A 12,384-nucleotide genomic window follows, 5' to 3' on the forward strand; every position below is an offset into this window, starting at 1 on the left:
AGCGGTGCTTTAGCGCTAACAGGCTGCACTCGCAGTGTGAAAGGGGTCTTATTAAGTTTCCTATTGTAAGAAAGAAGATTCCAACATGAACAAACGTCAATATTGAAAGCGGTTCCAACTCCTCTCAGCGTCCGTTTTATCGGGATTCCAACATCCCTCCGTCTCACAGGTCAGATGGTAAACCTCGCGCGGTACGTTTTACTCAAACAGAACTTTTTCACCGTCCTAGGGTAACCGCAATGTGTTTTTTTTTTTTTTTGGGGAGGGGGGGGGGGTGTAAAACTGAAGCTAGAAGAATAGAATGCAGTAAGAAAGGCAGCGTGGGGCGTCGGTCGGCAAAAAGCGGGCTCCTGTCCGCTAACACGGTTCTCCTTTCCGGGCTCCGCCGTTACCTCACGGGGTGAAAGTTGCTCCGGAAAGTTTTCAGCTCCAGCCCCTTCCCTGTCCGCTCAGCGGTCCCCTGCCATCTTCTGTCCGCGGCCACATCTCGCGAGATCAGTGATCTGTCTGTGGGAGTTGCAGGGAGAGGGGAAGAAGGCAGGCGGCATCATGGCGGACAGAGACAGTGGAAGCGAGCAAGGAGGAGCGGCGATGAGTTCCGGTGGCAGCTCGCTACACCCGGCCTCAGGAGTCGGGGGTTCGGCCCTGCAGCACGAAACCCAGGAGCTGGCCTCCAAGCGCGTAGACATCCAGAACAAACGCTTCTATTTGGACGTTAAGCAGAACGCTAAGGGCCGCTTCCTAAAGATAGCCGAGGTCGGGGCTGGAGGCAATAAGAGCCGGCTGACCCTGTCAATGTCTGTGGCCGTGGAGTTCCGCGACTACTTGGGGGATTTTATCGAACATTACGCCCAGTTGGGACCTAGTAACCCGGACATGGCGCAGGACGAGCCCCGGCGAGCGCTAAAGAGCGAGTTCCTAGTGCGGGAGAACCGAAAGTACTACATGGATCTGAAGGAGAACCAGAGAGGCCGATTCCTGAGAATCCGTCAGACGGTCAACCGCGGCCCGGGCTTGGGCTCCACACAGGGTCAAACCATCGCTCTTCCAGCGCAAGGACTGATCGAGTTCCGCGATGCTCTGGCAAAGCTTATCGACGATTACGGGGTGGAGGAGGAGCCCGCTGAATTACCTGAGGGCACTTCCTTAACTGTGGACAACAAGCGCTTCTTCTTCGATGTAGGCTCCAATAAGTATGGGGTGTTCATGCGGGTGAGCGAGGTGAAGCCCACCTATCGCAACTCTATCACCGTCCCATACAAAGTGTGGGCCAAATTCGGGCATACTTTCTGCAAATACGCCGAGGAAATGAAGAAGATCCAGGAGAAACAGAGAGAAAAACGAGCTTCTGAGCATCAGCAACAACAAGAAGAAGCCCATGGAGACGATGGAGAGGATGATTGATAACTGTATTAAATAATAATCTCTTTAAACAAAAAAATAAACTGTAATGGAAAAAAAAAAAGTAAAAATTAAAATAAATATATAACTGTTAACTCCAAGGGAGCACCACCCACAAAAACCTCCACAAACTGACAGATTTTTTTGACTTGTCACTCCCATCGCTGGATGTTGTCCACTTATCCACCATATAAACAGTAAGCAGCTGCTAAAACAAAAAAAAGTAATAACATTATATATTGAACTGTGTTTCCTACTTGATTAAAATATAAAGGATTGAGTGTTTATTTCCCTAATTAACCAAGAACTTTTGTACACCTGCTATTATTATTATTATTAAGTGTTTGCAATGGTCAGATTATAAAATTAAAATACTGAATTATATTAAAAAAAAGGTCCTTTTCATGTGAGCTAACATTTGACTTTAGCACAAAGAGATATTTTAGAACACGTAAATATTTTTAGTTTTCTCATTTTGTTACCAAATTTCAAACCTTACATGGAGGTTGTTTAGACTATTGACACCTTATATACCTGTGATTAGAGATGTGTATATATGAGGGCTAGGCATGCTGTGTGTCTGAGCTTTGTCTAAATGTAATACAGAGGTTTGTAGAGTTAAAGGTACATAGGTTAATTCAAGCAAGGTAAATAAGTGCTCTCTTTTTTACAATATGCATTGCATCTGGACCTAGAGCATAAATGGTCAGTGAAACTTATGTGAACATGAAACAAATTATTAAAAAAGAACATTTTAAATTAAATTTGCTAATTTGTGATTTTTGCCACTTTAACAGAATTTGTGTGCTCAGTATGATCTCAATAACTTTTTGTCTTCCTAAACTTGGCAGTTGCTTTCACCTGAATAAAATGTGTTAAACAAATCAAGAATATGTATATAGGTTGAACTTTATATTGCATTGAGTCTTGAAGGTCAGTCAATTTTGTGGTGTAAAAAGTGACTTGTACGCTGCATAGAGTGAAATTAAGGTTTTCTATGTTCCACCAATGCTCAGGTTTGCAAATCAGACTACTGTGGGGCTCCCTAAGAAAAAGGACCATGCAGTCAGGTTTCTTTATTTTAGAAATGCAAGGAATCTGGTTGATGCCATGTCTTCTTCAATTGTTATTGCTTTTTTTCCTCTGGTGATGGCAGCAGTTGTAGTCAAACTTACTGCTCTCTGTGTAACTTTCTTTTACCAAGTAAGTTGTCCACTTTCAGCGTCCTGTGCAGTATTTTTGATTACTCCTGAGCAGAAGGCAGCTGTGGATAACCTTCATGTTTTGCCATTTACCTAGCACAACGATGTCTAGGATGCTGTGTAAAAGGATAAGGTTTATAAGGGCTCATGCGTACAGATGGAATACAGTCTCCAATACAATGTAAGCACGCTGGTGTGTTTTGGTGCCTTGGAGCTCCTGTGTACAGCTACCCATGGACATGAATAGTTGCAGGTGGCTGTACGCAGCTATGCACTGATACTTGCGTAATGCAGCACATGCGCATAGACTTATGGTTCTGAACGCAGATCCATAAATCCATGCACATGTGCCTCTTTTTACAAATAGCAGCACATAGCTGCTTACAGACACCTGCAACTATCCAGGTCTGTGGGTGGCTGTGTGCAGCACCAGGAGCTCCCAGACACCAAAATATGCCAAAACTATATAAGAGAATGTATTTGTGTGCCTGAGCCATAACTGTCATGTCTTTAAAATGAATCTGTCAGGATTACACATATGAGAACTGCTGTTGCCACCCTGTTTTTATTTATTTATTTATTTTTAAAAGCCGGGTCCACATGGTCCAAATATCATCCTGTTCAGCAGGAACAGGCCAACATTCAGACCATGGGGGTTATTTACGAAAGGCAAATCCACTTTGCACTACAAGTGCAAAGTGCACTTGGAAGTGCAGTCGCTGTAAATCTGAGGGGTAGATCTGAAATGAGGGGAAGCTCTGCTGATTTTATCATCCAATCATGTGCAAGCTAAAATGCTGTTTTTTATTCTCCTTGCATGTCCTCCTCGGATCTACAGTGACTGTACTTCCAAGTGCAATTTCAAGTGCACTTTGCGCTTGTAGTTTGCACTTGTATTGCAAAGTGGATTTGGCTTTCATAAATAACCCCCCTATGTGTATAGAAGCCTGTCAGAACACAAAAGCACAATGAGAGAGATCACTGCACTAATGTCGCTTAGTTCGTACAGCGAGCTCTCCATTCAGCTTGCTAGTTTGAACAAAAAAGGCTTAAAGCATTTGTTAACCCAAAAAAAAAAAAAAACAGATTCTGTTCTTTTAAAGCATGTTATACAGCACAGTGCTTGTGCTGTATAATTTGCCTCCGTATCACCTGAAATACCTGGATGTTCCTGCCTGGCTATACCCTCCCCTCTGTAAACTGACCACGATAATCAGGTGCTGAGCCCTGACACCGTGGTCCGTCTACGCAATTCCTTCATCTGTAGCCCTGCTCTCCTGTGTCTGTGTCTCCTCTGTCCTCCTCCCTCCTCCCCTGTCTGTGTGTCAGCACGCCCCCTACTCTCATATTTCATGTAAAATCATCTAGAGGTCGACCGATACCGTATATTGGCCTTTTTCAGCTGATTTAATTGCACCGTGCCCCGACAACCCACAAGCGTTCCTCCTCCCTTCCCCACACTCCATTGGCAGAGGGGTGCTTGACGCTTGCCAGAGCCGCTGAGTGTGTGAAACTGACATTTGTAACTGAATGCAGAGAGAGACTTGCTGTCAGAATTCAGCGTTGATGTTGGGGGTGGGCAACCCAGCAGCTATCAAACACAAGCCAATGGGATGGGATCTGGATGGGCTGCTATGTGTATGTGCTCCCCCCTTTCTTAAACAGCTCAATCATTGGCTGGTGTTTGATAGCTGCTGGGTCTCGCCCACCCCAGACATCACTGCTGAATTTTGACAGCTGGTCTCTCTCTGCATTCAGTTAGATATGTCAGTTTCACACAGTTACGCTAGATCGGCTCAGTGTAAAACCTGCCAGTGCCAATCAGTACCACCTGCATGTGCCAGCCAGTGCCACCTGCCAAAAAAAGAAAAAGAAAACGGCCGCAAAAATCGGTATTCTATATCAGCCTCCCCAATTTCTAAATATCGGCATTGGCCTGAGAAAAACCCATATTGGTCGACCTCTAAAATCATCACATCCCTGCTGTAATATACCAATAAGTGTCCCTGTGTTATGTAAAAAAATATGCTTATCTACATCAGCGCGACTCCCAGCGATCAGCAGATGCGTGGCTCTCTCTCCTCCCCATCTGACGTCAGCGGGAGTGCTCGGCCCTGCCCACTGGAACTGTGAGCCGTAAAGTGAAGAGAGCCGAAGAGTCAGCTGAGCGCTGGGAGCCACGCTGATATAGATACAGATAAGTATCCCTGTGCTATGTAAAAAAATATGCTTATTGGTATATTACAGCATGGATGGGATGATTTTATATAAGTGGGTTAACAACCACTTTAATAGTGCAAGCTCCAGAGTTGTGTCACTACTTATGAGTTACTGGCCAAAAATAAAAATGCAGCTAGAAAGTTTTGCTCTTTTGCAACTCTTGTTCTGGGTCACACCATTAATAAGTAAATCAAGGAAGGGGAAGGAAGCCTGTAGACTAGAGAGTAGGAATGGGCTAGGGCAAGTTTTGGCTTTCGATATACTTTAGGATACAGACCTGGAACAAGTAAACAGATCATGAATTCTGGTTTCAATCTTTGCATGCTTGTCCCAGGTCAGTGATTCAGAAAGTATTGAATTTACTGGATTAGCATGATTTCAAGGCAACTGAGACTTTATGGAAAAAGTCAGCAAAGGGAAACCCCATATTTCTCTAGAAGAGATGGGCTTGGGCGTGTTTGGGATCCCACCTGCCCGATCCCGCCAGGAAGCCAACACTGCTTATCGCAGGCAGTGAGACGTTTCCCGATCCGCAGCTGCACAGATCGATAAATGTTTCACTGCCTGTGATTAGCCGTGTGCAGTATTGGTTTCCTGGTGGGATCGGACAGGTGGGATCCCGAACACGCCCAACCCCATCTCTGCTAGAGAAATATGGGGTTTCCCTTTGCTGACTTTTTCAATAAAGTGTTAGTTGATTGGAAATCATGCTAATCCAGTAAATTCAATACTTTCTGAATTACTGACCTGGGACAACCATGCAAAGATTGAAACCAGAGTTCCAGGTCTGTATCCTAAAGTATATCGAAAGCCAAAACTTTTTCCTCTCATTTTGGATAAAGTAAGGTTAAAGGCCGGTTCACATAGACGGAAAGCTGCCCCACAGTAAACTGCAGCAGGTTACTGTCTGGCAGTTGTCCATTTCAGCTGCAGGGAGCTGGCAGTAAGGGTCGATGTGGCATGCGAATCAGCGCATCACACTGTTCCCTTTTCTTTTTTTCTAACTAACTTTGTGTGAAGTGCACAAAAGTGACACTTCATATCACTGTACAGCAATGTGGTGCATTGTGCTGCTCTACAGGGACATGCAATCCTGTCTAGTGTGCCACAATAAAATGCAGCATGTCTGCATTTTATCATAGATCACTGCAGCACCGTTCTGGGCTGCGTTTCAGTGTGAATAGAATACATGGAAAACAATTGGTTTCTGTGCATCCTAGGGGTCACTGGCAAAGAATGCCAGTGTAGAAAAACACTGGTCACCACATTATGCGTGAATTGGTTCTAAGGATTTAAATCTATATTTTTAAAATTTTTTTGTCACGTGAACAATTTCCTTGCATTTCCTGCTATGTAGAACAAAGCAAGAGAAAATTTTCACAGTGAAGTAAATTTCTGATTAATTAGCATTTTTTTCTCCCTTTGTCACCAGGACAAATTAAGAGCGTGAATCTCCCTAGTCAGGACACAAATCTCTATAACAAAACTGACAGGGTCTTTAACCCCCCCACTAATTTATCTAAAAAAAAAAAAACTTTGGCTTTAGATACACTTTAAACTCTTAAACCAGCGGTAGGTCAGTGATGGAGCCCACTTGCTTCTTTCAGCACAAAATTACTTTAAAATTGAAGTAATCTATGGCAGTTCTATTTCAATTCTGACTAATTCCATTTTAAACAATGTATTCAATTTAGGTACAGAAAGCTTTGCCAAACCAAAGCAATCTTTAGGCCTCCATCACACAGCCCTTTAGATGAATCCACCAGATTACAGTGGCAAGAATCTGCAGATACTTGTGGCTGTAATGACTGTGGCATTCAAATAGCGGTAGCCGCTCAGCCTATTTATTCTAAGGATAGGCTGATAGCGGCTGCTGCTGTTTGAATGTAGTCGCATGCAAAACGGCTACCTGGGGTTAGGGACAGATGTCCGAGTCTGGCCGCAGCTGACTGCGTCCAGGCCTGGACATCTATCCCTAAACACCAGTAACTACTGTGTGTGCGGCTATATGCGAACAGCTGTGGACATGCCGGCCCATCATTTGTTTAAATAGGCTGAGCGGCTGTTGCTATTTGCAAAAAATTAGCAAAAATCTGCTGGTTCTTGCTGCTGGAATCCTATGGGTTCATCTAAACAGCCATTTCAAGGAAGTCTTAAAGTGATACTAAAGTCTCAGGTTTTTTTTTTAGTTAAAAATAACAATCATGTTATACTTACCTTTTTTTACTATGTGTACAATCAGCATTACCTACAATTATGTGTTCCTTTTCAAATTTTCTATATATAATACAAATAATTATAAACCAAATCACTTTGTAAAACAAATATTTTTTCAGTTGCTGCTGTACACTAATTAGTGATTCCACCACACTAAAAATACCAAATACAGTGCTTAATACAGTGCAGCGCTACTGAACCATAAACATATCTATATCCATTGTTATTTGTAGTCCTTATACATCCAACATACAAAATACAGAATAAAAATAAAATAAAGTCTGTCAGTATATGTGATCACAGTGCTCTTTCAGTCTTCTTCTTAACTAATCAAAGTGCAGTACCACTGGTTCCCTACTACTCCCTAGTGCTTCACAGCCAGTTCCCTACTGTGCATGCGCTTTGTGAATAGTCCTGCAGTCTTCTGGGACTTGTGTGTATCCCAGAAGGTTGCGGGGGGGAAGGAGGAGGGGCCGAAGATCCTCATAGATCGCTGCTGCGATCTGACCTGGAAGCGGGAGCGGGTACCTGTCAAAACCAGGTACCCGCTCCCTCCCAAAAATGCCAAATGTGGCAGTGGAGGGTCAAACAAGCAGAGCTTCCCCTTTTGGGTGGAGCTCCGTTTTAAGCTTTGAAAAAAAAGCTGACTGGCTGTCATGCATAGGTGCTCCAGATTGCGGCTGCTCCAGTCTTAGTAAATTTCCCTCAGTGCAATCCAGAGATCAGAGGCAGGATATGCCTCTGATCATCTAAAACACCTGATAGGCTTCTGTGAGGCTAGAAGGACAGTGGATGTCTAGGGGCTGTCACTTGTGCACTTCTAATTGGGAATAGTTTTTAAAAGAGAAGTATGTTTTTTTTTTTGTCTATTCATACTTACCTAGGTCCCCACCGCCTCTTCACTGAGAACCGAGCCACGGAACATTGCAGATGGCTCGGTTCTCTCACCTTCTGGAAGCAGAGAGCTGTTGCCTGCCAGTCAGCTTAATTCCTGCTCTGCTCCTTCACGCTCATTGGAGCGCTGAGCTGTGGAGGGGCGGGGAGCGGCTGTCTCAGGCTCTCAGCAGCTCGCTGAGAGCCTGAGACGCCTATCAATCCAGGCAGCTGGTGGATCCAGACTTCCTAAGTCGGGATTACGCACTACCTTGACTGATTCCAGTGACGCAAGCGGAGAGCAGACTTCAGACCGATCTCCGCTGAAAATGGGTCACAGAAGTGCAAAACAAATTGTAGTCCTGTGACCCATAGGTGACCCATAGGAGAAGCCCAGCCTAAAAATCTCAGGCTGGACTTCTCCTTTAAGGGCGTATATTTTTAAGACTATTGGCTGACATAACAGGAGTGAAAATCCATGCCCAGAAATTTCTACTGAGGAGATAAGAATAAGTAATAAGACTTACTGGAAATTCTGTAAGATATGAGAAACCAATTGGTTAATCAACCTACTAGCATCTCTCTGCAAGCAAAATATTAGTATGGGTGGGGGGTGGTTGCAAATCTTTAGAAGATAACTGCTACTAAAATTATTGTGGAGCCTCTGTAAATACCACAGACCAGAAATGTCCCAGTCACACTGTGGACACTGTGCTGAAAATGCAGCATTCAATATGCTTTTTTGGTTAAAGACAACTTTTACTATCTGTTTCCTAGGATGTATTGTTTTACACGCCCATTGCTTTTTTTTTATTCATGGGATTGTGCATAGGTATTAACAGGAATTTTTGGTTGGAGCAAAAAAGGATCAGATCAAGGGTATTGAATTGATTATAGTTGCCTCCCTAATGGTGTTCTGATCCCTCTCACACCGACCTTTGTTTTGCATCTGCCATACTTCTTTAGGCCCCTTTCACACTGGGGCGGTTTGCAGGCGTTATTGCGCTAAAAATACCGCCTGCAAACCGCCCCTAAACAGCCTCCGCTGTTTGTTCAGTGTGAGAGCCCGAGGGCTTTCACACTGAAGCGGTGCGCTGGCAGGACGGTAAAAAAAGTCTTGCGAGCCGCATCTTTGGATCGCTCCTATACCGCTCCTTCCCATTGAAATCAGTGGGACAGCGCGGCTATACCGCGGCTATAGCCGCGCTGTACGAGCGGGTTTAACCCTTTTTCGGCCGCCAGCGGGGGTTAAAACCACACCGCTAGCGGCCAAATACAGCCGCAAAAACTACGGTAAAACAGCGCTAAAAATAGAGCTGTTTTACCACCGACGCCCCCACCGCCCCAGTGTGAAAGGGGCCTTAGTGAGACAAATACCTTTAAGTGATATCTAAAGCCAAAACTGTTTTTGATAGAGTAGGGAATGGATTAAAAAAAAAAAAAAAAAAAAAAAAGCTTTGCAGGTTTTTTTCTTTGGTGTCTTTTGGAAGATTTTCTCTTAGGCCCCTTTCACACTGGGGCAGTTTGCAGGCGTTATTGCGCTAAAAATACCGCCTGCAAACCGCCCCTAAACAGCCTCCGCTGTTTGTTCAGTGTGAAAGCCCGAGGGCTTTCACACTGAAGCGGTGCGCTGGCAGGACGGTAAAAAAAGTCCTGTCAGCCGCATCTGTGGAGCGGTGAAGGAGCGGTGTGTTCACCGCTCCTAAACGGCTCCTGCCCATTGAACTCAATGGGACAGCACGGCTATACCGCGGCAATACTGCGGCTATAGCCGCGCTGTACGAGCGGTTTTAATCCTTTTTCGGCCGCCAGCGGGGGTTAAAACCGCACCACTAACGGCCGAATACTGCCGCAAAAACGACGGTAAAACAGCGCTAAAAATAGCGCTGTTTTACCGCAGACACCCCCACCGCCCCAGTGTGAAAGGGGCCTTACTTTTTGTGTCAAGGCGCAACAGGAGTTGTGAGTAAATTTCTCCTGAGTGAGAGTAGTCCTCCCTTAATTGTCACTGGAATGGGTTTCCTGTATTCCTGTTTCAATGACATCTCAAAATGTTGGATGTTTCTTTTCTTTTTTTTTTTTAACAGTTGCGTTTATTAAATATGTACAGCGGTACATGCAAACAGAGGTACATATATGCTTAGTCAATCGTCAGTATGCAAAAAAGCATACAGCAATGCATATATCATTAACCTAAAGAGTCATACAGTCCGCAGTTTAAGAAAGTGTCGTGCTTTTCCTAAGATACACCTGAGTACGCGTGGCAAACAAGAGCTTTATACATCCATGTGATCGGTGTCTAGCTTAAAGAGATAAGAACCAAAAAAGGGATGAAGGGGGTAGGGAAAGAGAGGGAGAAAAAGGAAAAAATTTAAAAAAAAAAGGGGGGGGGGTTGGTTAGGAGGGAGGGGGCATGAAAGAAGTTGTGGCAGCACGAGAAAAAATATATCACTCAGGTACCACAAAACTCCCCAAATATACAATCCCCAAATATTAAATATACATAAACAGTGAGATCCTGAGGTTTATTTACTACAGCTGGAGTGTGCAAAATCAGGCTCACTTTTGCATAGAAACCAATCAGTTTCTAACCTCAGCTTGTTCAGTTAGGCTTTGGCAATAAAACCTGGAAGCTGATTGGTTTTTATGTAGAAGTGACCCTGATTTTGCACACTCCAGCTTTAGTAAATAAACCCCCCTGTGCCTCTACCCAGTCAGCCCAGATTGTTTAAAATGTTGCTGGACAGTTTTGGCTTATATACGTGTGCTTATACAGGGGAAGAGTGCCATTAATTGCTGTTTTCCAGTCAGAAACCGTAGGTGAGGTCAGCAGTTTCCATCATAACAATATTTCCCTTCTAGCATAATACGTAGAGAAGAAAACAAACAACTTGGTATGTTTAGATGCCTCCACAAAATCAGTGAGTCCTAGCAACAGTATCAACTTGTCCAAAGGAATAGACAGGTTACTAACTGCATTAATAGTGTCCAATACCCCAACCCAAAAGGGTTGTAATGTTGAACAAGACCATAACATGTGGGCAAACATGTCCTCGGCCATATCGCAACAGGGGCAGGCCGCCATTCTGTCAGGATAAATTGCTGCCAGTTGCTGAGGGGTATAGTGCACTCTATGGATACATTTCAGTTGTGTAAAGCAATCTCTGGCAGAAATCATGGTAGGGACTTCCAGTCCTCCCAGTCATCTTCCAACAGGGACAGAATGACCGCGTGCCATTTAGTATAGAGGGACTCCATTCTAGGGGTGGTCAGGGGAGATAGTAGAGAGTAGATGGAAGACATGGGTTTAGGCAAGTTTTCCTCTATCAACAAACGTTCCAAGGGATCAGTTGTTATAATAGGGGAGGATGGAAATCGAGCCACAATCGCATGAAGCCATTACAAAAAATGGAAAAACAGATTAGGCAGGTTGTTTGGTTGAAAGGCAGAAGGATAGAAGAGCACCCTGGGGCATTATATGTTGCAGTGTCCTTATGCCATACAGAACCCAGATGGCAGGATCTGGCACAGTGAACAGATGAGAAAGTGTAGGATTACCCCAGAGCGGAGTATAGGGGAGTAAGTATCATTCGCACCATATTGAATCCTGGCCTGCTTCCAAACCTTCGGAGTCATCCTCATGGGGGTAGTAATAGCTGGGTTAGACAGCAACCCCCTATACACAGGGTTACTGAGCTCTGCATAGGAGCCCAGTATAGCCACTTTGAGGATTATCACCGCATTATCCCTAGGCTGGGAGAACCACCAGCGCACTGTAACTAAGACAGCTGCCAAGTAGTACATCAAAAGGATTGTACCGCCAGACCAACGCGGTTAATCGGTAAATATAAGGATGCTTGTGATAGTCTAGGCGCTCCAGGAGACAATACCATCCATGGAGCGAAAAAAAGGATCGTGGAACATTGATAGGAGTTTGGTGAAAAAAATTAAGAAATTTAGGTAGAAAAGGCATTTTAAAAAGGTTTACGTGACCAATAGTACTAATAGGGAGAGAGGACCAAGCACTACATTTATTCTGAAGAAATTGCAAAAGGGGGAAGGAGATTGTCCCAGATGTATGTAATGAGATCACGCTGCACCACCACACCCAGATATTTAAATTTAGAGACTGCACTTACAGGGGCAAAAGGGACAACAGGGAGGGAACCCGACACAAGAGGAAAGAGTAGAGACTTCTCCCAGGTTATACGTCCTCCAGAATAAAAGCGATTAATAATGTCAAGGACCGCTCGGAGAGACAGATCACACTCTTCCAAAAATAAAAGTGTCATCCGCGTACAAGGAAATACGGTCTTCCCAATTTCCTACAGGCAACCCTCGTACCATCTCAGAGGAATAGATCAGGCAGACCAAGGGCTCAATTGCCAGGGCAAAAAGGCCTGGTGAAAAGGGGGCAGGCGTTGGATGTTTGCTTACTTATCAGGACAAATGGAGTATGGTAATCTTGTCA

The 12,384-nt window shown here is 44.4% G+C and overlaps 1 protein-coding gene across 1 annotated transcript; it reads left to right on the top strand.

Moving 5' to 3' along the window:
* Positions 1 to 481: 481 nt before the first annotated feature.
* On the top strand, positions 482 to 2,165 carry PURA (purine rich element binding protein A). Its single transcript, XM_073620752.1, has one exon. The coding sequence runs from the start codon at positions 550 to 552 to the stop codon at positions 1,402 to 1,404; it is 855 nt and encodes a 284-aa protein (XP_073476853.1). The 5' UTR covers positions 482 to 549; the 3' UTR covers positions 1,405 to 2,165.
* Positions 2,166 to 12,384: the final 10,219 nt, after the last annotated feature.

Source organism: Aquarana catesbeiana, linkage group LG03 (genome assembly GCF_042186555.1).
Source record: "Aquarana catesbeiana isolate 2022-GZ linkage group LG03, ASM4218655v1, whole genome shotgun sequence".
Taxonomy (NCBI): domain Eukaryota; kingdom Metazoa; phylum Chordata; class Amphibia; order Anura; family Ranidae; genus Aquarana; species Aquarana catesbeiana.